This window comes from Dermacentor variabilis, chromosome 2 (genome assembly GCF_050947875.1).
Source record: "Dermacentor variabilis isolate Ectoservices chromosome 2, ASM5094787v1, whole genome shotgun sequence".
Lineage (NCBI taxonomy): Eukaryota > Metazoa > Arthropoda > Arachnida > Ixodida > Ixodidae > Dermacentor > Dermacentor variabilis.
Window position 1 is genome coordinate 149,742,488 of NC_134569.1, and position 26,099 is coordinate 149,768,586.

The following is a 26,099-nucleotide window of genomic DNA, read 5'->3' on the forward strand; positions in this document are numbered from 1 at the left end:
CACATTTAACACAAAACAAGCCCGGACAGGCAACAAAGTGAAACCACTCACGGCCTCCATTTCTAAGTCCTGCAGCATTCAGCAGGTCCAGCAGGAAGGACCGCTTGTCATGCTCCTCAACCCACACCACCTTCTGGGTGATGTTCTCCGACGTGCTGCCCACACGCCCCACGGCCAGGAAGATGTAGTTGTCCAGGAACTTGCGTGCGAGTTCCTACAGAAACACGAGCACAATCGGCATGGATGTGGAGGCAAGCTCAATCACCACACTTCTAACTTCCCAAACACGCTCCTTTCTGCTGCCACGAAGATTCGCTTCACAGCCAAAACACCCGTGCTGCCTTGGAAAGACAGCGCTACATACTGGGCTTACTAGGTGCTTGCATATACACGAATACCACCCGATTGAATTGTGAACATTCAAATGTTTGTATACATGATTCCTATACAGGCAAACCTCAACACAACGAACTTGTACTTGCAGCGAGAAATTCCATTAATTTGGGGTTTTAAAGTTGCAACAGTAAAAATAATTTTACAAATTCCTACAACATTCAATTCTGGTGGAAAGTATCTTGCCAGTAAGCATTTACACAGAAATCGCTAGAATGTTGTCCCGGCACGCATGCTTTGATGGTTTTTACTGCTCGAAAATAACTTTTACAGGGGTGGAACAACTGAAACATGATTTAGAGCAAGTTTTGGGGCAGCATCCAACTACACCAGATACATATAAGGCAAGACCAAATTGCTGCTACATATGACTACTAACTTGCAACTTATACACGACTAGTCCGGACGTCATTGACATGGCATCAAAGCTTTGCCTTTTCAACATTTTTAAAAAAAAATTTCCGAAGCTTAAATGCTTGCTCAAGGCCTGCATTTCTTTTCATTAAGAGCACATAGCAACTTTACCTCGTTCATGTCTTTTTACTTCATACCCGAGTTGATAATTTCTTCAGCCCTAGTGAGCAATGCCTTGTTGATTGGCACTCTAAAGCTCCATTTTCTGCTTCAAGAAAGGGTTGCTCTGAGGCAGGCGCCTCTGTTGCCATCCGCTTGCTTGTGCTTTCTTCAGCACTCATCCACTGTGTGTACTTTGCACAAGAATGATCCACACCCCTCAAAAGGTCAAGGCTGAGAGGCAGCTTAGTTGCCTCCCCATCATAGCACTGAAGGAAACTTAACATGGCGCATTCCATTATTGCTAGCTATGCTCAGTGAGCTCCAGTCCGCCTAGAAAGTGCTTATTTTCCCTGAAGCGCCATTCTAGGTCAGCATTGCTGTGAGGTAGAGAAAGAAGCACTTCTATGAGCTTAGAAAGCTGTATATACAGTAAAACCTCGTTAAACCGTACCCGCTTAAACAGTAGTTTCGGTTTTAAAGTAGTAAAGTCAATTCCCCGACTCAGCGGCCATTGAACATGATGTATTTAGTATCCGCATAAACCGTACTAGCTTATTGCGTATGCATCGGTTAAAACGTAGCGTTTCCACTTTTCGTCGCACAAACACGGCGGTGCATCGTCTCCACCGGGCGGTCTGGCAGAACAACAAGCCTCAGAGATCGGTACAACGGCCTCCAAGCGCCCTCCGCGTTTGCAAGTGAAGCCGCATCAACAACATCATTTCGACGCCGTGCCAAGAGCGAGAGAGCGTTATGGCGTCGTGCAAGCGAGGACTCGCGTCATGTCGAAGCTCGGGTAAAAAAAGACGCCGGGTGCTCAGCATAGAAGAAAAATTAGACATCGTCCGTGCTATCAAACGTGACATGAAGAAGTTGGTGCTGGCCCGCGACATGGATCTGCTGTTGACTACAGTGTGTGGCATTTGGAATGCGAAGTTGCTCGGCAGCGCTGCTGCGACCGCGAAGAGATGTCGGCTACGAGGTTCGACTTTTCGCCATCGTTGCCTCTGTTGTTGCCGAAGTGTCGACTAGCGACAGTGATGAGGACGACATGGAAAGCGACAGCACGGGCGATTCAGGCCCGACAGTGGCAGAAGCTGCGCGTTACGTCAGCCTCGTGAATGCAATCGTCGCAACGAGAACAGGGGCGCGATAACGTAACTATTCCAAACGAAAAGTTTTCCAAACTCCGGCACCCGGCAATGAAAAAGGCGCCCCAGAACTTATGCAGCACTAGTGCGCGCGTGCACGGAGAATACGTAATGCCAACGAGGAATCTGCCATGCGAGTGTTTGCCGAGAGGAGGGGGGCTGGCTGAGAAGCTGGCACGCAGCTTGAGTAAGTTTGAGGCTGCTGTCGTCGTGCTAGGCCGCCGCGGCATCAAACGAAAATAACACTTATGTCGCGCGAAGTGAATAAATACTGCATGTTTTTTCCCCTTTCATCGCACTCTCTCTGAGTTCCATTTTCTACAGGTAATTGGGCGATCTCATGCTATTTCGGTTAAACAGTACTACCGTTTAGTACGTACTTTTTCCGAGCTCCGGCTGACTACGGTTTAACGAGGTTTCACTGTACTGTGCCCGCGTGTCACAATGGATCCACACACATGGGTCTGCCCATATATATTATCAATGCAACCAATTTGGCTTTTAACGGACCGTCTAGAACAGACGAATTCTCGGGACAAACTTTGTCTACTATATGGCGTAACCGAAACATACTTTTCCGCGGTGATGCATGCATGCATCAGTGGGCTACACAAGTATTTCCGGCCACTTGCAAAACATGCTCACTTTCCTGGGGACAGGGACAAGCTTTAAGCATAACGATTTCTTGAACTTCTTCAGAGACAAGCGATCGATACTGGAGGCTTTTGAGAATGTCAGATTCAAGATGTCTCGAAAGCAAATGCGCACCGTCACCTACCCGCAGTTAAGCTTACTTGGAGTCTATTGGGAAGGCTGTAAAGCCTGGACGTTTTAAGTGCAAATAAATTTACATTCTGCGAAAATAAATTCTGAAGGTTGTACATTAGAGTAAGCACACTATGCACATTGCAACATTCTGCAATTGTACCTTCCCAAATGCCCAAAATAGTAGTACAAGGTGGTCTCATGCATTGCAACACTCACCTGCACTTTCTTGGGGAAGGTGGCAGAAAACATGAGTGTCTGCCGCTGGCCAACAGGGGGCATGTTGTCTTCGAGCACGATGCGCCGGATCTGGGGCTCAAAACCCATGTCCAGCATACGGTCTGCCTCGTCCAGAACCAGGTACCGCACTAGCTCCAGGCTCACCTGCAAAAAGCATCAGTGTTGCTCAATCAAGCTGCCCATTCAAAGACTTAGGTACGCAAGCTCCTGTGCAATACAGTCAAATGCATAACTTGTGGTGCAAGCATTACCAGAACGTAGTGAGATTGACCAGTCTTGAAGATGCCCTGTAAATTTTCCTGCCAAATCTGCCAGCTTGTTTGTTTCTTTGGCGGTAAGGATGGCAACCCTCTTGAACGCTGCTGTGAACGAGTGCCGAATGATTAGTAGGCCTGGAGCACTCATGATGACTGAGGAAGCATAGAAGTAGCACGTAGCCCGCAGTCAAGTGGTACGCGTCAAACCAATGCCTTTTGTCAAACTATAGAGATAGCCAAGCGCAACAGGCAAAGAAAAACCCGCGAGTGGTGTCTGCTCTTCCGTGAACTACCGATGCTCCCCACAAGCGAAGCCGTACTGAGGGTGCTGCCGCGAATAGAACAGCGGCGCTTCCATCAACTATGGACCCCCTCATGAGTGTTGTGTGTACTGTAATACTCAAAAATGTTGAAAGACCCTTCCGAAAAGCTATTGGTAGGGCCATAGAGCAAACATAAAATTCTAACTACGTTGTAGCTCCCTTTGGTCTCGCTTTTTTTGGCGGTGCCATGTTTTGGTTTCGATTGTAAGTCGACCCCCTCCTTCAGATTTTGAAATTTAAAAAAAAGTGGTCGACTTACAATCGTGTAAATACGGTAGTCATCGATGCGCGACTGCTTGGCACGGTAGTTAGCCGCACCGTAGGCTGCATCCTCCAGTCTGCTTACAGTGCGCAGCAATTCACTGTTACCGTCACTACACTCCACAACACTGTGCACAACGTTCACCGGAAAGAGAAAGTTGATTTAAAGTGCCGCCTGGCTGCCACTCCAGCAACTATACTGGCCTCAGAGACTGGCACACTAATTTCTTTTTTTGTTGCGGATAAAGGAAGCCATGGTTTAAGCTGACGTATTATCCAGATATGGGCACGCTGGCTGTTCAAATTATCCGGCACAATTTGCATGCAAACAGTTGGGACTGCCGAAATACTTCAAATTACGCAGGATTTTGAATAAACTGAGTTCAAATTAACGAGGTTTTACTGTACTGCAGCTCGACATTCGAAAGCTGTAGGCCTTCCACATGGTGCGCAGAGCAGTTGTCAAGCAGCAAACAAATGCTGCGGCCTTGTCGCTTGACATCTTGGTTGAGCTTCTTCAGCCAGTTGGAAAAAATTGCCCGCGACATCCACGCTTTGGAGTTTGCCACATATTTTACTGGCATCCGCCTTGTTCCTTTAAAACACCTGGGCCGGGCATTGCGGCCAATAACCAATGGGATTCGCTTGTTGCTGCCATCAGTGTTGGCAAAAAGCAAAACCGTCACGCGTTTGCTTTCCACCGCGGCAGTCTTCTCCCTTTAGTGACAATATGCGGCTCGGTAACATTTGATAAAACAGGGCCGCCTCATCAGCATTATAAATGTCGGCAGCTTCATAGCGGCTGAAAATGCCGGGAAGCTTCTCGGCCACCCACGAGGCAGCAGCATCGCTGTCTGCGGAGGCAGACTCACTAGATATCACCTTTCCGACGACACCGTGCCAGCTTTTAAATCCTTGTAGCCAGCCGTTACTCGCTTTGAAGTCGTCGTGGCCCAGGATACAAGCAAAATCTATGGCTTTCTGCTGCTAAATCGCGCCACTTACGGCCACGTTTTGTGCTCGTCTGTCCAAAAATCATGCAAACACAGCGTTGTCCACATCAGCATACGTCGACGTCTTCATTCTTTTCTTCTTGGCACTTGTGACTGACTCCATCACAGTGCGGATGCTTTGTTCTGCAGCAAGAATGGTTGACAGGGAGCTGGCTGGTATATTGAAGCGGGCAGCAACATCCTTCTTTTTTTTTCGTCGGCGGTAATTGCATTCAAAATCGAGAGCTTATCTTCAAGCGACAAAACTTTGCGTTTCCTCACAGCGGAACTCATCGCAACAAACCGATACCGTAAACACACACCTGCACACACACGTCAACACGCTGACGAAGAAGGCTTATCATAAATGCGCCACAAGCACAGAATGTTACTTGCTCAGTGGCCGCAAGACACTACAGAAAATTTGTCATAGTAGTGCCACCTAGTGTCAAGCTACAAAATGAAAACCTAAAGGTTGCTACGCTTGCCACGAAGCGGCGCTCAACATCATCCCCATCACCAAGGTTTGCTTGTTTGCTGCGATTGCAAGCGTTCTGCTCGTGGTCTACTTTACCTTTTAATATAAAAACTTACTTAACCAATATTCGTTAAAGTTTCGCACTGCGCAGTCAAATTTTGGGCAAAACATTACAAGATACAGCTCTATGATCAGTGCCACGAACTCGTTACATCAAGGTCAACCACCGCAACACGTTTGTTACATGGAGGTCGCTATACATGGGATTCAATGGGGGAGATGTTGGGGAATTGAAAAATTTTGTAAAATCCAGGAATTTGTTACATAGAGGTTCAACTGTAGTACGACAGGTCAAAATGCTGACATCGCTCATGTAGTTCAGTCGGCTACTGGCGCAGCCGTTAGCGGCTGCAATACTGACTTCTCTAGATGGCGCTAGCTAGGTACCATATTATTTTGAATTACAAACTGACATGTTCTTTAATATCCTTAAATTTAAGGGGAGACGCGGGTCTCCCCTTAAAATGTTAAAAAGTAGATTTTCGGAAAAGTGCATTTTTGCTATGTTTATACATTCAAGAATCCCTCTGCGAAACCTAGAACCTAAATTTAATCAGAAAATAATAAAGAATCGTGCTTATGGGGCCAGGGTGGATGTGAAATTATCAAAAGTTGGCCAAAAATGTTTGAACTTCGCACCGTCGCCATTTGCGAACACGGCGGCCAGCGGCCGCCACCTTGTGCTTGTTTTGAACCTGTTCTCTTTGTGCACATTTCGCGCTGGTTCAAAATGGCGTTGGTGAAAGGAAAGTGCCGGTATCGCATCATTTCTGAAGGATGCGTCCGTGCCGCTGATTGGCCAAAGCGCACACACCCCCGCACGCGTGTTTCACTACATTTGTTTATCTCTAGTTTCATTGCGCTGCTGTCTACGCTTGTTCAGCCGTTTGCTTCACGACAACTTTGATAAGGTGTCAATTTTGCTAACCGAATGGCTGGAGGAGATTGCCGTCTCAAGGCTACTACGCGTGAAGCAGCCGTGGAATGCGTGACGGAAGGCGGCTAGGCCTGTCATACTCCCGGAGTTGCCGGTCTGCCTGGAGATTCTGCCAGACAGAGTTCAGAGCATGTCTAATGTCAACACTTCGTCCACCCATGCCTGGCATGTTGGCACAGATCGCGTAGCGTTTGCTGGAAAACTCGCCTGGCGTCGCATCTGCAATGGAGCGAAAGTTCGAGCAGCTGGGTGTTGACACGAAAGAGGATGCCAACAACAGCGGAATTGAATTTGCAATCGTGGATTTATCTGTCGTACAAGAATTCCTTGGATTCGTGCCGAGTCCCGGGTGCGACAAGAAAGTGGTGATGCTTTCAAAGGACCCTGCAAAGGAGTAAGGGCTCTTTTTCGTGTCTAAAGGTACGTCGACGTGCTTGCTTTGCTTCCGTTTCGATAGCTCCGTGGCTCCCGTCTACCAATTTTTGCATATGTTTTTACATAAGGACATCCATTTAGCTCAAAGCATACGAAAAGCCTGGCACGAGTGAAGATACTGCTTCAGGAGAAGAGGTCCGGCCTCTGCTACGGCCCCTACTGCTACCCCCGAAAAATCAGAAGCTTGTGCTGGGGTGCTGCACCTGTGGCATGTGCGAACGATTCGACGAAGCCTTAAAACGGCTCATCGGAGCTTTCTCGCATGTCCAATAAGGATCACACGAATAGAAATGCCATGTCAAGCAAGCTTGCCAAAAGGCACAAGCCAGCAACAAACTGCCGACAGTGCTGGGCTACTACAGTAGCCGACCGTTTATTCGGACCTCACGGGGACCGCGGAAATGTCCGAATAAACAGATTCAGAAAAAAAATCCTTTATTTCCACGCCCTTATTTGGGTGCTGCAGCAGGCCGCAAAGAAATTGTGAATGCGCCGTCGCACGCTGTTCCGTTTACGTGCAATCAGATCAGCCTCAATCTCGGAGAGGGTCGTACGGTCACTGTAGGCGGCTGAAAGCACAGTCACTGCTTGTACAAACTCCGCGTGCGACGGCAGCGGCGCACATGGTGCGTCATCCTCCAACTCAGAGTCATCATTCGGCGGGGCAGCACAAACTTGACGAATGATCTCATCGTCGTCAAGTTCTGCGCACATCAGTACAGCATTGTCAGCATCTGTAAAACTATCAAATGAGACAGTGTCCGGAATCGCAATGCCACCACTGCGCAAGTCTTGAACATTTTTGGCTTCAGTAGGGAGCACATCTGAAGGCGACAGATCTGGGGCCTCCATGGCACTCACTTCATTGGTTATAACAAATCCAGCGTGCCGAAAGCAGTTCTGTAGAGTGGCAGGGGCCACCGCCTTCCAGGCATCCGAGAGCATGTTTATAGCAGACAGAAGGCTAACAGCGTACTGCTTGCCGGCGTCGATGCAGACGACCATGCGATTCAAGAGGCGTGCTCTGTATAGGACCTTCAAATTTTTTATAATGCCCTGGTCCATGGGCTGGAAGACACTGGTGGTGTTGGGCGGCAGGAATTCCAAGCGGATGCACTCGAGATCATGGATGTGACCGTGTGCACTGCAGTTATCCACAAAAAGCAATACCTTCCGGTTTTGCGACTTGAACTTCCTCTCAAGTTTGCGGACGTAGTCGCTGAACAGCTGCTGCGTGATCCATGCTTTTTTGTTGGCCTCATACCAGACGGGCAGAGACTTCTCTCCCTTGAAGCACCTCGGGCTTTTTGATTTGCCAATCACAAGAAGCGGAAGCTTCTCTGTCCCCGACATGTTGCTGCCTACCATGATGGTGACGCGCTCTTTACTGTGCTTCCCGCCATGGCAGAATGGGCCTTGTCAGGCAGCATCTTATAGAATAGGGCGGTTTCGTCACAGTTAAAAACGTCGTCTGGCGAAAACTGGGACAACAGCGACTCCAGAGTCTCCGAGCGATAATTCGCAACAAGGGTCCGGTCGACGGCACCACTCTCGCCGCACATGCTCTTGAAAGTGAGGTTGTACCTTTTTTTGATGTTACGGAGCCATCCGTCACTGAACATAAAGCCCTCGATGTTCATCCGGAGAGCGAGCGTCTCTGCCTTCTGCTTCAGATGGTCTCCAGACAGGAATCCGCTTGGCAACTGTAGCACACAACCACATGTGGAGGGCTTCTTCGAGCTTCGGGTGGCTGCCGTCTCTAAAATTTTTCCTTTCCAAGCTGGAGGAAGACTTCGTTGCTTCGCCGAGAATCTTCCGTCTTGTTTCTTCTCATGTAATCCGAGACCGTCTGCTTCGATATGTTAAATTCTCGAGCAACTCCGCTTTGAGACCGGCCGCTCAGGACTTGCTGCACAATGGTGATCTTTTTCGCCATTGACATTGTGGTATATTTGGTACCACGCTTGCCAGCATTTCCCAGCGCAGTCTGCGCGGGCACTATCGGTGCCATTGGACACTTGACGCTATGTTTCCGTATACTAAAACGTTTGATCACCGCGACCTCGACACAGCACACAAACACCACTACGCTGTCACGCCGGCACCATTTCCACAAACTAAAAACGTGGCCTACTCGCTGCGTCGTGCACGAAGAAAGAAACAAATCAGCAGCTGGATTGCCTTGACATGGTTATGGTGACATGGCTTACTAAGCCGAGACATAACTGCTGTAGTCACTCATAGCCACTCTACCGAACCAGGCAGAAACGACGATAATGGGCGGGGATTTTCAGTAGTGCCACCTTGTGGGGCAGCAAGGAGGCTCAGTTCAAAACAAACATGGCGTTCAGCAAGTCGAACCATGCACCGGACAGAGTCGGTGGGGGCAGGTGCCATCGATCGAGTTGTCTCAAGGAGTGTCCGAAAAATCGGACAAGAGGTTGCAAGGGGTTCGAACTTTCAGCAGTTGTTATACACTATGGTCTATGGGGAGAATGGCGGTGCCGCAAAGCTGACCGAATAATCAAGCATGCCCGAATTTTTGGAGTCCGGAAAATCGGCCGGCGACTGTATAGGTCTAGGTGTGACCTGCGCTGAATCCACAATTGTGTGAATGTGCAAAACATATTTTGTAAATTTGAATTTACGATTTTATGCGCCACAACCACAACATGATCTTGGATTAATTTTGACGACCTGGCGTGCACAAAACAAGTACAGGAACTTTTTTCACTTTGTCTACATCAAAATAAGGCTGCCATCACTGGGATTTGATCCAGATGTTTTGTTGCAGCAATAAACTTTCTGCAAAGAGCATGTTTTGTTCTGGACACGAACTCTCCGCAACTTTATTAAAAGAGATGCCATTTGTGTGCTAGCTTTCTTGCATTGCTTTCAATGACTATGCATGATGTTGCAACAAATATTTCAGTGTTATTTTTACCCAGTGGCCACATATATGTCATGAACTTGTTACTGAAGGACAGGGCTACATGGTGATGTAATTCATATTGCCATATTGCTAAGCTAATAAAAGTTAGTGAACTGAAAGTGAGATTCGTTTTTCTCAGTTTAATTTTTTTCCGACATTGCACACTGCCTTACGGAGCATCTGCATATGTTCTTTCTAAGTACAAGCAAAATGTTTGGTACCAATATTTTCGTACTGAATTGATCTGGCCAGTAATTCTATCTATTTATTTCTAAGGTTTCCGGCTAAATTCTAATTGCTACTGATTATAAATGAAGATTAGCAAAAATATTGCAATCAAGCTTACATCGTGTTTTTTCGCATTGTAAGTGCACTGAGAACAATAACATTTGCTTCGCTGGCTAGAGCTACTATCGGGCATTCTCGCAATGTGCTTTGTTTTTACTTTTGACAAAATTAAGTTTTTGAAAAGTCCCATAAGACATCGACCGTATTTCTCTATTAAAGACTTGGTATTATTTGTTCTAATGCAAATAAATATACAAAATCTAATTAGATATCTGCAATCAGTACAAAAAAACTGAACAATACTGTTAAATATCACCCGATTCACACCAAATTAACGAAACTGGTTTTGAAACCCACGTCTCCCCTTTAGCCGATCCTAGAGTTTGGTGTATGATTATGTGAATATATATACACACACACACACACACACACACACAGTTACGGGAAGGAAGACATTGGCGTTGAGCTAAAACTGCGCCGATGCCGTAGCCACTGGCATCAGTGCGGATTTCTGTCAGAGCGGAGGCGTCAAAATTGGCGAGAACAGGAGGTGTGGTGAGCAGCGTGATGAGCTGCGAGAAAGCAGACGCCTGTTCAGGGCCCCAACAGAAAGGAACATCTTTCTTCAGGAGGTCAGTCAGGGGGCGGGCAACATGGGCGAAATTTTCCACAAACCTGAGGAAGTACGAGTAAAGGCCAATAAAGCTGCGAACATATTTGGCACAAGTTGGTACGGGGAAATTCTGCACAGCATGAACTTTAGCGGGGTCGGGGCGAATGCCTGACGAATCGACGAGGTGTCCGAGCATGGTTATTTGGTGGTGACCGAAGTGGCACTTGGATGAGTTGAGCTGTAAGCCAGCGGTGCGAAAAACAGAAAGAACAGATGAAAGTCTTTCTAGATGCGTCGCAAAAGTTGAAGAGAATACGATGAAGTCATCCAAGTAGCACAAACAGATGGACCATTTCAAACCTCGTAAGAGCATGTCCATCATCCGTTCAAAGGTCGTCTGGGCATTGCACAAGCCAAAAGGCGTTACCCCGCACCTCCACCAAAGATGTTACGGGAAGGAAGAAGCGTGCGTCTATTTACAGATGGCTTTTAATGGCTGAGCCAGCAAGCGTAAAGCAGCGATAATGCTATTCTTCTTCATCGTCTCCAAGGCCACCATCATCGTCCTCCTTTTCCCACATTACCGACTGTGACAATATATACTATCGGCCAAGATTAGAATAAATATGGTAAGCTTACTGACTTTGGCAATGCGTTTTCTTTCTGCAAGTAAATTCCCCGTCTTTTCTGTCTCATTCTCAAGCTAATGAAATTCCAAAAGCGAAATTTTTGCTTTCCCTGGTGATTTCATTATTGCACATTTTAAATGTAGATTGTTTTTACAGATTTGAGCATTGTTGTATGCAATTCTTTCCACAGGATATATGCGCACATTTTTTATTTCTCCCTTTCAGGGGTGTTGTAATTGGGGGTGGGGACCAGAAAGGGCCAATTTAGTAACTGAAAGGCAAGCAGGCTGCCAGAGAAAACTGTGCCCACCTTGCCGCGCTCCATCATGTCGACCAGACGCCCTGGCGTGGCCACCAGCAGATGGCACCCTCGGTCCAGGTCCTTCATTTGCTGCACAGGATCAGCACCCCCGTACACCACGCAAGGCCGCACGCGCGAGCGATACGCAAACTTGCAGGCCTCCTCGTAGATCTGGCAGGCCAGCTCACGCGTCGGGCTCAGGATCAGCGCCAGCGGGTACTGCTTGGGCCGACTCGAGTACCGGTGGGGCTGCACGGCGCAAAACAAGGCTCAGCGAGCTACAGCACAACTTATTCCCGAATGGCCACAGCGGCATGCTGTGACAAAAAAATAAAGGAAAGCATGGAAGACGAATGGAGAACTCGTTTCCCGTTTCAGAGCAGTTTTGCATTTTGCCCAGTGGTTGGTTGAATGAGTCACTCTGACATCACTCGCTACTACTCCACACCCTTGTTGCAAATAAAGATCCCTAGATAGATGCAAATTAAACTTCGCGAAATTTACTGGTGTCAATACAATTGTAAACAAGATCTAAAAATTGGGTATTGAACTGCGGCAATGCCAGTTGAAAGCACCCTCTGGGATAAAAGTTCTCGTTTGACATTAATCTCAAGCCACCTGCATCGACCATTTGACGTAGTTCTGCGGAAACCCGCAAGGTGGAGAGAAGTAATGAATAAAGGGGAAATCGGACATACACTCGTTCGTAGCAATTGCTACAAAGGAAACCCATACGGGTTCCTCGAAAGACGAGCCTCATAGTTAAAGAAAAATTCGTCCTGGTCCGGGACTCGAACCCAGGACCACCGCCTTTCCGAGGCAGCCGCTCTACCATCTGAGCTAACCAGGCGGCTAGCAGATGGCAGGGCGAAGTCGAATTTGTCAACAACACGAAGCAAAGGCAAGAGTTCGATGTAGTAGTTCTGCGGAAACCCGCAAGGTGGAGAGAAGTAACGAATAAAGGGAAAACCAGACATCCACCCGTTCGTAGCAATTGCTACAAAGGAAACCCATACGGGTTCCTCGAAAGAAAAGCCTCATAGTTGATGGTAGAGCGGCTGCCCCGGAAAGGTGGTGGTCCTGGGTTCGAGTCCTGGACCAGGACAAATATTTCTTCAACTATGAGGCTTTTCTTTTGAGGTATCCGTATGGGTTTCCTTGGTAGCAATTGCTACGAACGGGTGGATGTCTGATTTTTCCTTTATTCATCGACCATCTGGAAAGCGCTGAAATGAGTGCACCACTCACCGCAGGCACATTCTTGGGAGGTCCCTCCTCAAACACCTGGTTCAATATGGGCACCAGGAAAGCCGCTGTTTTTCCAGACCCTGCAAGGCAAACGAAACACAGAACACCTCAATGCCTGCCTGCACTTGCTTTGGCCCACACAAAGTAAGCCAAACGAGCCTATTCCATTAACGAGGCACAAACGCCAGGCCAACTTCCAAAGCAGCCTTATCAGCTTTCAAAAATAACCCCACGAAAGCATGGACAATCAATAAAAGGCCTCCTGGTACGCCAGCAAACGCCAGTTGTGGTCCAAAGACAGTCAGAGCCCAGAGTTTCCGAAACTCAACAAAATATATTTTTCAGAAAAGGCATCGTATACACACATGCATTCTTCGGCTAGGCACATTACAATGCAACTCAGATGGGTGTTAACAAAACTCCAGAAAATAATGAACGACAAGCACTAAGAGTTCAACACCTACAGTACAGAATGAATAGGAGTACCAAATGACCACTTGGATTCACCCGTGCTGGTTTTGAGCTAGACGTCATCACGTAACTTGAGACAGATCTCGAAGGGCCTTCTTCCGGAATTCCAGGCGCCTGAGGAACTCGCCAGCTAGCTAGTCGGGGAATCCCCTTCTGCAGACATTCGGTCTACACGTCATATTTCTTCACCGGCACAGCCCAATTCCCTTGATTCCAGCGTGGCGTTTTGATCGCCTACGCCAGCATTCCCCGAACTTTCTGACGGAGTCGTGCTCCCATAGCATGAACAAAGCCTGCGAATATTGTAGGCATTTCTTGCACTTTTGGCCATGGCCACAGAAACGTCTTCAAGGAGAGTGGTGACTCATTCGTCGGCGCATGCTTTGCCCTTCTGTTCGTCGCGTGTTTCGACATGCTCTCTCTCTCTCTCCTCTCCTTCGCGCATCTTGTCGGAACTTCTAGTCTCCGTTGTTCGCATCTGTTGTCTGTGGCGATATGCGCCCTCTCCCTGTGTCGATAAAAACGATGTACAGCGTGAAAGACAAGGACTGCGAGAGAACCCTACGCTGACTTACAATATTTTATTGCGTTGCCTCATCATGTGTATAATATACAAGAGGAGGCATGCACAGAAAATGAAAGGCAGTCACAAGGGGTGTTCTAACAGCAAGTCATTGTGCTAAGTACCATGGTCATTAAAAAAAACAAAAAAAAAAAAAAAAAAACGCATATTACCAATACTATCTGTGCAGATATATGACTTCACTAGGTGTCAGCACGATAGAGGGGCATTAACGCGCAAGCTACTCAGTTTTCTGATGAAATCTGCTTCTATAATTCCCACATGAGCTATGACCTGTGTCTTACTAAAGCTTCCGTATCTTCAAAGAGAGCCATGCAGCCGACACAGCCGCAATCCCGGCAATGGATGCCCAAGTGGCCTTGAACAGTGTTACGAACGTCATTCGTAACACTGCTCACGTCAGTGTTATGAACGGCATTCACATCATGGTTCACTGTGGCAATGAATCAGGCATGTCCCTAGTTTCAATTTCCACTGGGATTCCAACACACTGCGGTGCAAAATTAATAAACCAAGGTTCAAAATTAACCTTAGTTTTAACAGTATATCAGTACAGTGTGAACAAGAAAACAATATGGCCCAAAGACACGGCACGCTTGACAACTGGTCAGGTGCTTCGCAGTCTTTGCTATTGAAGCGATTGACTCTGCTGGTGCCTTTATGCAGAACACTGAAGCAGACTCATCGTCACTGCAGGTTTTCGTGCACATAATTAGTTATGCAGGTTTTCTAAATGGTGCCACATATTTAACTTAAATGCTGTAGGCAGTTACCAGTATCATTTGCTCACACTGGACCGCTTCAATTTACAGAGTTCTGGCAGCCAGCTAGTTCCAGTTCTGATAAGAAGTCACAAGGGCTAGGATCCCAAGACAACCTGAAGCTTGCAAAATCAACGCTGAGACAGCTAGCCATGAGATAAATGTAAACATGCTACCAGTACGGCAGCAGCTGGCAAAGTCGGGTCATTTGTGTGTTATCAGCTTGAAAATCTGTATACGTAAAATCTTGATATACCGTATTTACTCGCATAATGATCACACTTTTATGTCAGCAAAATTGACGCAAAATCAGGCGTGCGATCATTATGCGGGTTAAATTTCCGGCGACAAGAAAAAAAATTTTTTCGGCCCGCGTTTCCTGCGGGACACCAAAACAAACATAGCGGCCGGCGGAGCAAACCAAATACGCGGAACTAGATTTTTTTTTTTCTTCTCGTGAGTACATTACGTGCATTGAAACAGTTTCTTCCATATCAGTAATGAATAATATCGTTAATATCGGTAAGTTTGCGGCAATAATGTAGCCATGCCCAATTTCAGGGGACAGAAAAACAGAGATGGGCGCGGTTAGCTGCCAGTGACATAGAAACACATGGCCTGCATGCTGCGGAAACTGCAGCATTGGTCTTCACTACTATCCTAATATGGTACGTTTCCGCTAAGGGTGGGCGAATATCTTAGCTGTGTTACAAGCGTTGGCGTATTAATAGGGTACACTTCTGACCTATCAGTGTAAACATGGCTGCTATTGTTGCCACTCGGGATTTGTTGCGTGCCCACGAGTGCAGACGAGAAAAATCGAAAAGCGCCTTTGTTGTTGACCACAGCCATTATAATGCCTACACAAATAAAGGCAAGTTTGGTTCTAGCTTTTTTTTTTTTTTTTGTCATGGAAGTGCGGAACGCGATGAAAGGAATGAAATGGAGCATCTGCTTAAGAATGTTTGGTGCGTGCAGGCTGCTTGGTTTGTCTTGGAGAGTCGCTCGCGCAGCATTCGACAGATGGTAAGCGCGATCATTATTAGCTAGACTTGGCACATGACATATCGCTGCGGCAAGTTTGGGGTGCGATCATTACACGGGAAATAAAAAAAAGCAAATTTTGACGACAAAATTCAGGGGTGTGATCATTACGCGAGTGAATGCGGTATTTAATATGAGCATGTCGAGCTCACTGAACATCTTCATCACTGCTAGCCTCATACATGTTTGTATGCTTGCAGATGCACGCAAGCTATTGTCCGCACGCTCATGTCCGCACGCTCACGCATGTGAAGACTGAATGAATGAATGGTGTTTATTGGCGCAAGGGCCAGGTATGGCCAAAGAGCGCCAAGCATGTGAAGACAGTGCGGCAAGGCTTGTGCGTGTTAAAATGTGGCGTGATCTCGGTGAACAGCCCCTCTCTGTAATCACACGCTTATCTTCCTTATCGCTGTCATCTCCTCGTTGCGGCATACGCAAAAAGCATCACCGGTTGACCCCTCCAACGATGGACGTTTTTCTTAACGATGCTGAAGTCCTGCCCAGCCTGAACGTTTGAAAGCAACACCATAGTGGCATCACCTGTCCAGTGCCCTCACGATAATGCCATGCCGCACGCCGATACAACACAACTCAAAATGGAGACGTAGCTTGTGTACTTCAAATGGCTACTGGTGCGGCTAGTAGCAGCTGCGATACTGATTTTTCTATATGGCGCTAGCTATTCACCATATTTATCATTTTCAATTACAAACTGGCACATTTTTTAAAATCCTCGAATCTAAGACGACCCCAAAGCTAGGTATATTATTTGAAAAAGAAAAAAAAAAGCTATTGGCCTCGATTTGAATAAGTACAGTAAAGAAGGCAAGTGGATGATTGTGAGACGAATGCATGCAATCGCAGTGAGCCAGAGCAATTGATCCAGCGATGACGATGATGATAAAAGCTGCTACCTCCCCTACTGCAGCACTATGACATGCAGTAAACCTCCGCATTTTTTGCTTATGCATTGTGACACTAGGTGTCACTACCGTGCTCACCTGTCTTACATGGAGGCAAGAAAATGGGAAAGGCCCCGACATGTTTTTGAAGCCAGAAATGCAGCCATGTCGGTGTAGCACGTCTCTTTGTGCCTCCAATCAGCTCGCCACAAGCTTTGAACTTGCATCTTTATGAGCCGCCGGAAGTGTGCGCTGTCGATGCGCGTCAGAACAAAGCCCATGAAACTTCTGTAAGAGTTTTAGTGAAGCAGGCACGCTCCTGTGCTTTTCTATGGCACAGTGAAAAAGACAACGAAGACCTGAGCAGCAATTACATGAGTGTCTCTGTTGCTGGCTGACACTCGCACACCCTAAACACAACTGCCAAGCTACGCACCACCATCTGCAATGGGGACAGTCTACGCATCTAGGCGCAGCGCACTGTGTTCTCGTCCTTCGACATTCGTTGTAGCAAGAGGCAGCATGAAGATCAATTCGCTAGCTCCTGCTACCGCACTTCCTCACTCCAAAGTCCTGATAGCAAGTTTCCGCGCACCTCGAGTGAGACGCGTTCATGTTTGCTCGTGCTCACGTGGCACTATGCTTGTTAATTTAGTTGGTAAGCGGATGTTTACCAGTTGATATAGTCTATAAAACTATTATCCTTACTTCGTTTATCTGTATACTAATTTGCTATTGCTATCAATGCTTTGCCTTTTGGGCAAAACTATTCTATTTATCACAACTTTAATGAATTGGGAGCAAATCTGTTTTTCCAACTGAGAGAAAGTTGTATTTCTGTATGAAAGAATGAGGTGCATGGTACTGTAAAGGACTTTTCTTTCTTTAGGTTATGGCAAACGGGTGCGCGCTACAATCGCGGGTGCGTTAGAATTAGGTAAACATGGTACTGTGCTTTTGCCAAAGTTTTTAAAAAGGCTAGTAAGAAATCGACTGAATTTCTGCATTAAAAGCTTTGCACCTTTTGTTTTAATGCAGATATACAAAATCTAGTTAGATACAGTAAAACCTCGTTAAACCGTACCCGCTTAAACAGTAGTTTCATTTTAAATGTAGTAAAGTCAAATCCCCGACCCAACGGCCATTGAACATAATGTGTTTTGTATCCGCATAAACCATACCAGCTTACTGCATACGCATAGATTAAAACGTAGCATTTCAACTTTTCGTTGCGCAAACACGGCAGTGCGTTGTCTCCATCGGCCGGCCTGGCAGAACAAAGCCTCAGAGATCGGAACAATGGCCTTCAAGTGCCCTGTGCGTTTGCACGTGAAGCCAGATCAACATCAGCATCATTTCGACGCCATGCCAGAGAGCGTTATGGCTAATGTTTTTAGATCCCTTTCAGCTTGCAAGCTCCCACCGAGCTGCGTACGAGAAAGCGGCCCCCTTCAGTTTCCACTCACCATGCGGCGCTGCTGTCACTGTCGGCCAGGAGAGCTTGCTCTCGGCAGCGGCTGCGGCAGCCTTCTCCGCCGGATCTCATCCGCTATAACGTCGCGAACGAACGCGCAGAATTCAAATTTGTTGGCCTTTTTTTAGTTGTCACGTAGAAACTGAATTCAGTCTCATGGTTAAATAACTGTTTGGCCTGAGCAGTAAGGGTGAGATAAAGAGCAGGCTGAAGCAAGATCACGAAAAACTGCGATCGTTTACTTGCTTCGCGCTTTATCTATCGCATCGTATTTGCGATGTTTATCCTGGATAGTTTAGTGCCTGTTGGCGTAACGATATTAACAGTTCTTGCGAATAGCTCACGAACCATAAAGGACGATTTAAAATAGCCATGTTCCGTTCTGTTTCTAGAACAGTCACAAAATTCCGCGCTCTGTTACCGACGTACGGAGCACAGCACAGAGAGCAGGGTTTTTCACATTCAGTTTGAGCATTTATTTAAGGGGGGACACTGGTCAGAGACCTATTTTCTTTACTGACAGTCCAAATGTAATGAAACTAGGCACATATATTAAGTTTTTTCTGCTGATTTCAAATATGCAACTGTTTTTCTTGTAGATCAATTAGTTCCTGAGATATTAGAAAATTATTGCTATTGTCTGCCCAAACAATAGAAAAAAATTACTCATCAGAAATTCAAATTTTAACATATGGGTAGATACTACAATGTTTAAGGAGTGCAACGCTGAAAGCAGTTTTCAAATTGGGCTAACATTAGAGATTTAGCAGCCCACTGAACTTTGTGCTCCCAACGTGGCGACTGGACAAGAAAAACAATGCAGAAAAAAAATTCCTAGAGATAAAAATAAAAAATCTGCTTCCAGCGCTGCATCCTTTATAGTTTCAGCTTCACATTGCAAAAAGAATTATAGTTCTAGCTGCTCTAGGTGCTGAGATATCTCTTGGGCAAACTTGCAACCAGACACAAAAAGTTTTGAGAGAAAGGCAAAAAACAAACAAAACTAAGTTTATCAAGTACAAGCAAAAAATAATTACATGTTTACATCTCCAAAGGGTTAATAAGCCCCAGGCATGTAATCAGTCTGTTTTTTTTCACCAACGTGGCGATTTTTCAAGGCCTGCTGCATATTTTCTCTACATGCACGCTTGCATACTGATGCTCGGCTTCTGCGCAGGTCTTTTTCGAGCATGCGCTTTTCGCTTTGGGCACTTGCGTTGAGGCTCAGCTCAGTGAGGATGGCTGCTGAGGTTCTTGCATTCCCGCTGTTGAATTTCATTACGGCTTTGGCCACAGCAGCCTCCACCGTAAACAATGAGGCATGCGACCGCTTGGGAGAAAGTGCCCATATCATTGAATGTAGACTCTCGTTGTTATTTTGAGTCTTCCCACGCAAGCATCGTTCCAGGAGTTTCTTCTCTGAAAGGCGCTCAAATATGGGCAGCAAGGCCTCACCGACATGGGGAGGCAGATTGCGGGGGTGCCTTGGGGCAGGCTCACCTCTGGCTTTTGCCGCATTCTGTTTGCACCACGAGCTAGGCCCTGGTGGGCAAAATGAGTGGTTGGCCTTGGTGTCGTTGGCAGTGATATGATAGAATGTGGCCCTCACTGCCCTGTTCATTGCATCCACGTCTTTGTGGGTTTTCAGTGCCCACCCATAATATGAGCTGATTCTGTTGATCAGCTCTCCCGTAAGTTTGCCCCGTCCACCGAGGCTGTTGGAGCCAGAGCCCTTATGCTTGGCTACTGCGTTTCTTAAGTGCTGTGCCCATGCGCTTCTCGACATGGTTCACACAGTCCTCTTTTTCAATGGGTATGTATCCATACACCTTTTCTTCCACTAAAGCAAGGTAAGTCCTGCTGTCGCCGTCGCAGAGAACAGTGGTGTAGCGCATGTTGTGGCGCTCGAGCGACCTCTTGAGGAGAATCAGCGCGGCCTCCACCTCCATCTCACCTGCCTTCTTCGTCGTATTTTTTTGACAGACATGGCTGGCTGCCCATGTTTCGTAAGAAGGGTCACCCTCCTTCGGGCCCGACTCGCATCCGGCACAGTAGTTGCTTAGGACAACATAGTCCAGCACCAAACCGCTGAAAAGTTTGATAACAAAGCCGACGCCAACATGCGATGAATGTCCGCGCGTCATCCAGGATCCATCGTAGGAAACTGCGATGTTTCCCGGATTGCTTACGTGCAGTTCGGCGTAGAGGTCGCGAACCGACTGCGCGCACTTGCTGACGAGCTTTTGGGCCGCGCGATTGGCAGCAGGCGTCAGCTTTGTTTTCACATATGCCTGCCACGTTTTTGTGTGCAGGCCTCGATGGCTCACATTCATTGCCGCGAACACGTCGTTCAAAGCCGTTTGGCGATTGCCAGTGGCCTGCATGGCACGCGCGGCGAGCTCCATGCCGACGACGTCTTATCGCAATTATCGCACACAAGGTGCAACTTCACCGCAAGTCCATATTCCCGTTCGTCTCTCACTACTTTGACGCCACCACTGCACGTTTTGCATTTCGCGGACTCTTGTAAAGCGTTCACCGCATCCAAGCACAGAATGGTGAATGGAGTTCCGCCGAGTGGTTGGGCGTCGGCGCTGTCAGCGAGAAGTTCTTTTTTTTCGCTCTGTTGCTGCAGTCGATCCAAGTTTCTCCGTTTTGTCTGCCGCTTTTCTTCGCTGCTCTTCTGCTTCCGAGGGCTGCAGAAAGGTCGTGTCGTGGCGTACCCGGCTCCTGTCGTTGCCGCCGGTGCCGCTTTCGGACGTCGGACAAGTTAGGCCTACCGTGGTGGCTTCGACGACGCCGTAATCGGACGCTTGAAGTTCGACGTCTTGAGTATCCCGTGGTGTTGCGGTGCCCTTTTTGAAGTTTTCGCTGAGCGAACGCTTCACCGCCTTCCCGAAAGGATGTTTGGAGCGAAATTTCACAGCTCGTCGATGCATCACGTGTACCGCTCCGCTGTCAACACAAGAACAAAATGGCGCTCGCTTGCGCACTGCAGCTCCGGCCGAGCGCGTCGAGCAGACGACGAAGGCGGCTTCAGCCAACCGTGTAGCGCCCTCGCGTCACGTGCCTCGAGTAACAAATAGGAGTGCGCGTCGGGACCTTTTTTTGGCGCGTTTTTTTTCTCTGGCCAACGAACAGGCGGAGACATGAATGGCGGGAATTTGAAGAGGGAAAGCTGCTCTTTCAAGAGAGACCAAGATGGCTCCGATAGCCCGAGTGGTACAGGAGCTGCGCGTCACAGTAAACTGCCGTTTTTGGCATCCATTACCGCTGAAATTTGGTGAACAGTGACAATATAAATTGATATTGCGCGTAAAATCATTTAGAAGCGTGAAACCTTGCAGACAGGTGAAGAACTGGCAGCAGGTTTCGAAAATAACATTTTCAAAAAATCGATTTTTCGACGATTTTTCGGATTCTAAGACCCGTGTCCCCCCTTAAGTGCACACAAACACACTGAATGGAGACTCGCCTGGTACGAAACACGCAAGGAATGCCTACAGAAGACGAGCTTTTTTATTTGCAATGGTGACTTTTTCTCTGCTTTCCAGCCGGCGATTCACATCTCTCGTGTAGAAGTGCATGCGTGTAACTATGACAAAATTCAGCACCTGGCATGTAAAAGAGGCGATATGCTCTGCACATCCAAGCCGCTCAAGGTTTCTCAATTCCAACTCGTCTAACACCTCCCAAAACATATCCGCGGAAAGTGAGCATTCTTTCAATGAAATTGAAACTGCTCTGTTTACAATATTTGCAAACTCTAACATCTTTTTGGTAGGGTGCTTTAGGCAGCCTTGCTTGAAGCTCCTGTGCACCGTGAGATATGTGACTGCCAACAACTGGCACTGGAGAGCTGATATCCTCTATGCAGGAAGGGCATGTTGTACTCTTGCCGAGTTTATGCACCACATAGCCCGAAAAGTAGTAGGAGCTGCTTTCATCTACTTCTCCCTTGGAGTAAATGTGGTCACTGCCATTGTGCTTGGGCAAGTCATTAGGTTCAGAGGTTAACTCAAGAATTCCGGATTCAAAATCAGGTCATGCAGGTGTGCTTCTCTCGATTTCTTCAGTGTGTCTTGAACACCTACAAGCACAGCACTCGGCGCACCCTCCACACTTCCACGAAGACCGGTCTTTATAGGTGTGTACAGACTAAGCAGTCGGAAAATTTGTGTGAAATTCACAACTGTACCACACAGCGTAAACGTGCACACATGAAAAAAAAACTACTGCTTGCTACTTTGACAAGGCAGCTGCAGCAGCGGCGACGATAGGGATGGACCGGGCCGGTCGGGCAAACAGTGTGGCGAGCGCCACCGCGCGGCACGAAAGAGAAAGGCGACACTCCGCGCGCTGGAGCTTTCAAACTGAAAGAGATCTAAAAACGCTGGTTATGGCGTCGTGCAAGCGAGGACTCTCGTCATTCCCAAGCTTGGATAAAAAAGACGCCGGGTGCTCAGCATAGAAGAAAAATTAGACATTGTCCGTGCTATCGAACGTGACACGAAGAAGTCGGCGCTGGGCACACGAAAAGGATCTGCTGTCGACTATGGTGTATGGCATTTGGAATGCGAAGAAGTTGCTCAGCAGCAAAAGCTGCGACCGCGAAGAGATGTCGGCTACGAGGTTAGACTTTTCGCCATCGTTGCCTCTGTTATTGCCGAAGTGTCACCTAGCGAGTGATAAGGACGACACAGAAAGCAACAGCACGGGCGATTCAGGCCCGACAGTGGCAGAAGCTACGCGTTACGTCAGCCTAATGAATGCAATCGTCACGACGAGAACAGGGGCGCGATAACGCAACTCTATTCCAAACGAAAAGTATTTCAAACTCCGGCACCCAGCAATGAAAATGCGCCCCCGGGACTTCTGCACCACTACTGCGCGTGTGCACGGAGAATATGTAATGCCAACGAGGAATCTGCCATGCAAGTGTTTGCCGAGAAGAGGGAGCTGGCTGAAAAGCTGGCATGAAGCTTCAGTAAGTTTGATGCCGCTGTCGTCGTGCTAGGCCGCCGCGGCATCAAACGAAAATAACACTTTTGTCGCGTGAAGTGAATAAATACTGCATGTTTTTTTCCCCTTTCATTGCACTTTCTCCGAGTTCCGTTTTCGACAGGTAAGTGGGCGATCTCATGCTGTTTCGGTTAAACAGTACTACCGTTTAGTACGCAGTTTTTCCGAGCTCCGGCCAACTACGGTTTAACGAGGTTTCACTGTATTTGCAATCAGCAGAAAATACTGAACAATACTGTTAAGAGGGGACACAGGGATCAGATTGCAAAAATTGCGAAAAAAAATTTTTTTTTTCTTTTGGCGGCAACGCCTAATCTATGTTACATCAAGGTGGTTTGGCTGAAAATGCATTGAAAGTGCCCGAAAAAAATTCATTTGTCAGTGAGCAGGGCGAGATAACAGCTTTAAATCGCTTAAAATTACCACAGTTCGCGGAGACATATCTATCTTTCCCGCCACCGAGCGCCGCCATCTTAGTATCATTCAAAAGCTCAGTTTTGCCATTCCAATGTTGAATTATTTGGTCATTGCCATCTTGTAACAAACTGACAAACACAAAAGAAGCGCAGGTCTGCTACAGGTGGTCACACAGGCCCTGCGATGAAAGCGGGCCTCCGACTGACTGCTGTGCTGAAAGGTGTCTCCCCATTGGTTGTTGCTGAAGCCCAGCTCCCTACCATGTTTCGTTACTGTGCCAGGCTTTCCGCAAGCAAGGAACTTATAAATTCTTATAAACAAAAACTAATGAAGATATCTATATGAAATTTGGATTTGTTTCTTTATTGCAATGTGTAGAGTGTGTGCCAAATGTCAGAAACAATAAAGTTACTTCTGATCACCTCCAGCTCCCTTAAATATCACCTAATACATACACACACACACAAACATTAACCCTTTGAGGGTCGAATTATTTTGAAGGAAACTTTCCTAGGTGGTCAAATTACTTTATTGCGGATCTTGAATGTACAAGATGTATAAAGTCGGGAATAAATAGTAAAAAAAAAAAAAAAAGATAGGAACAGTATTTTGGTGTCGGCATCACTCAGAACTGCGAAATGATCATTAGTATTTCCGAGTGTGGTACTCCTTGAAACACGAGTCCCCGCACAGCCGCAGAGAGCGAGAATACCTCATGAGCGTCGGTGATAAACGAGCTAAGAGCAGTGCTAATCAAGATAGAAATCAACTTCCGCCGCACCTGCGATAACGTGCCCACAAAGCCTCCGTTGCGGCGGAACCAAAACCGCATTGCCGCTGAGAGCGAGAATACCTCGCGAGCGGCGGTTATAAACAAGCTAAGAGCAGCGCCAATCAAGATAGAAATCAACATCCACCACCTAAGCAAGAGAGTGCCGACAAGGAGAAAAATCACGTTTCGTGCGTAGTCGTTGCGATCACGCGGCAAAACCGAAACCGCAAGAGGGGTGTTGCCGCAGTCTGCGCGACGCGCTGAAGCTAGACGTAAGTTCTGTTTATCTCCCCAAGAAGGTAGCACAAATTTCAAACGTTTCTTGCAAGTCCTAAGAGGTGGCAGCACCTCCCAGTGAGCGTGCATCGTCATTATGGCGCGAAATTTCAAACGGAGGGTCGAAACCGTACCCGTACGGCAAAGACCTTGCGGGACAGGAAACCGCCGCCGTACATGTACGGCAAAAACCGTCAAAGAGTTAACAGAATTAGTTTTAGGACTTGCATCTCCCCTTACGGCTGCCTGTGTAACAAGGGCATAAGAAACACTGAGGACACACTTGCCACAGAAGCAAACCACTAGGTAATGTCAAATGCATATCAAGGCTGAACTAGGCCACAGGAGGTGCAGAACTGGAAGGTTGCATGCGCTGTGGAATGCAAGCACAATGTTGCAGCAACACTGTGGCAACAAGCGCCATATGACATCAGCATTTGTGTCAGTTCAAAAGTGTTTGGAAGCATTTGTGACTACACAGCTGCAACAAAGCATTTTTTAATGTGCATTCTTCCCTCAGTGACTCGCTCGTCCAGATGTTCTGGACAGCCAAGACGATGGGCCTTAACAGGCCCCGACATTCCAAAAACACTTGAGAGCGCGAGATCACTTGTGCAAAAGGAAAAGCGCACACTGTACCTGTCTGGGCGCAAGCCATCAGGTCTCGCTTGGAGAGGATGATGGGGATGGCGTGCTTCTGCACGGGTGTGGGCGAGGTGTAGTGCGCCAGCTCGATGTTCATGCGAATGATCTCCGTCAGGGAGCAGTCGTCAAACGAGCTGATGTGCTTGGGTGAATCATCACCGGTTGCCTCCACAGGAATGTCCTCATACTTCTCAAAGTTTATGCCTGTGTGTCCTTGTGAGAACAGCTCTCTGCACAACACAAGGGCAGAGTGATGAGCAAAGAACAAATAGAGTGCACCGCACGCACACGCTGCAAAACCAAAGCGCACAATGGGTTGTTGCGGCTTAGGGTGGCGTTAGGGCAAGGAATCCAATAAATCCCTTTTTCTTCATTCCTATTACCGGATGTATTTGTCAATGGGCTCGGTGGATTCCTTGCCCCGACGCCTAAAATTGAAAGCTGATGCAACATAGTCAAACCCTTTTATAACGATCTCTGTGGTAGTTTTATCACTAGTTTGTTATTGTGGACTTGCCCTTCAAAACGAAAAAAAAAAAAAAAAAAAAAAAAAAATCAATGACGCTAGCTGGCGTCAACAGTTCCAATTTGACACCACTCTGGACTGTAAATAGGATTTTCAGTAACTTCATTTTTGTTCCTGGCACTTTTCAGCATCTAACTGCAGTTTCTGTTACGGGAGGAAGCGGAAATTGAAACGGTCTAAAGTGGAACCTCGGTTATACGTCCCCCGGTTTTGCGACGGATTGGCGCAGTCCCGGTGAAGTCCCCATAGAAGCAATGCATTAAAAACCCCGGTTATCCACCGCAATTTTACGCCTGACCCGCGTTCTAAGACGACCCTCGCGAAGCACGTTCTATTCTTTCCCTCCCACCAGCAGCCGCCCGTGATGCCTGCTGTGCTGAAATA

At 47.3% G+C, this 26,099-nt stretch overlaps 1 protein-coding gene across 2 annotated transcripts in view; it reads right to left on the reverse strand.

Annotated features, from left to right (window-relative positions):
- The window catches only part of bel (ATP-dependent RNA helicase bel), a 61,920-nt gene that overhangs the window by 23,581 nt on the left and 12,240 nt on the right, over positions 1–26,099 (reverse strand). For both annotated transcript variants that reach the window (XM_075682244.1, XM_075682243.1), the window contains exons 6-10: positions 25,184–25,419; positions 12,820–12,899; positions 11,581–11,820; positions 3,045–3,209; positions 52–214 (exon numbers count right to left, since the gene is read on the reverse strand). In XM_075682244.1, coding sequence (XP_075538359.1) covers positions 52–214; positions 3,045–3,209; positions 11,581–11,820; positions 12,820–12,899; positions 25,184–25,419 — 884 coding nt within the window. The remainder of the gene's footprint in view (positions 1–51; positions 215–3,044; positions 3,210–11,580; positions 11,821–12,819; positions 12,900–25,183; positions 25,420–26,099) is intronic.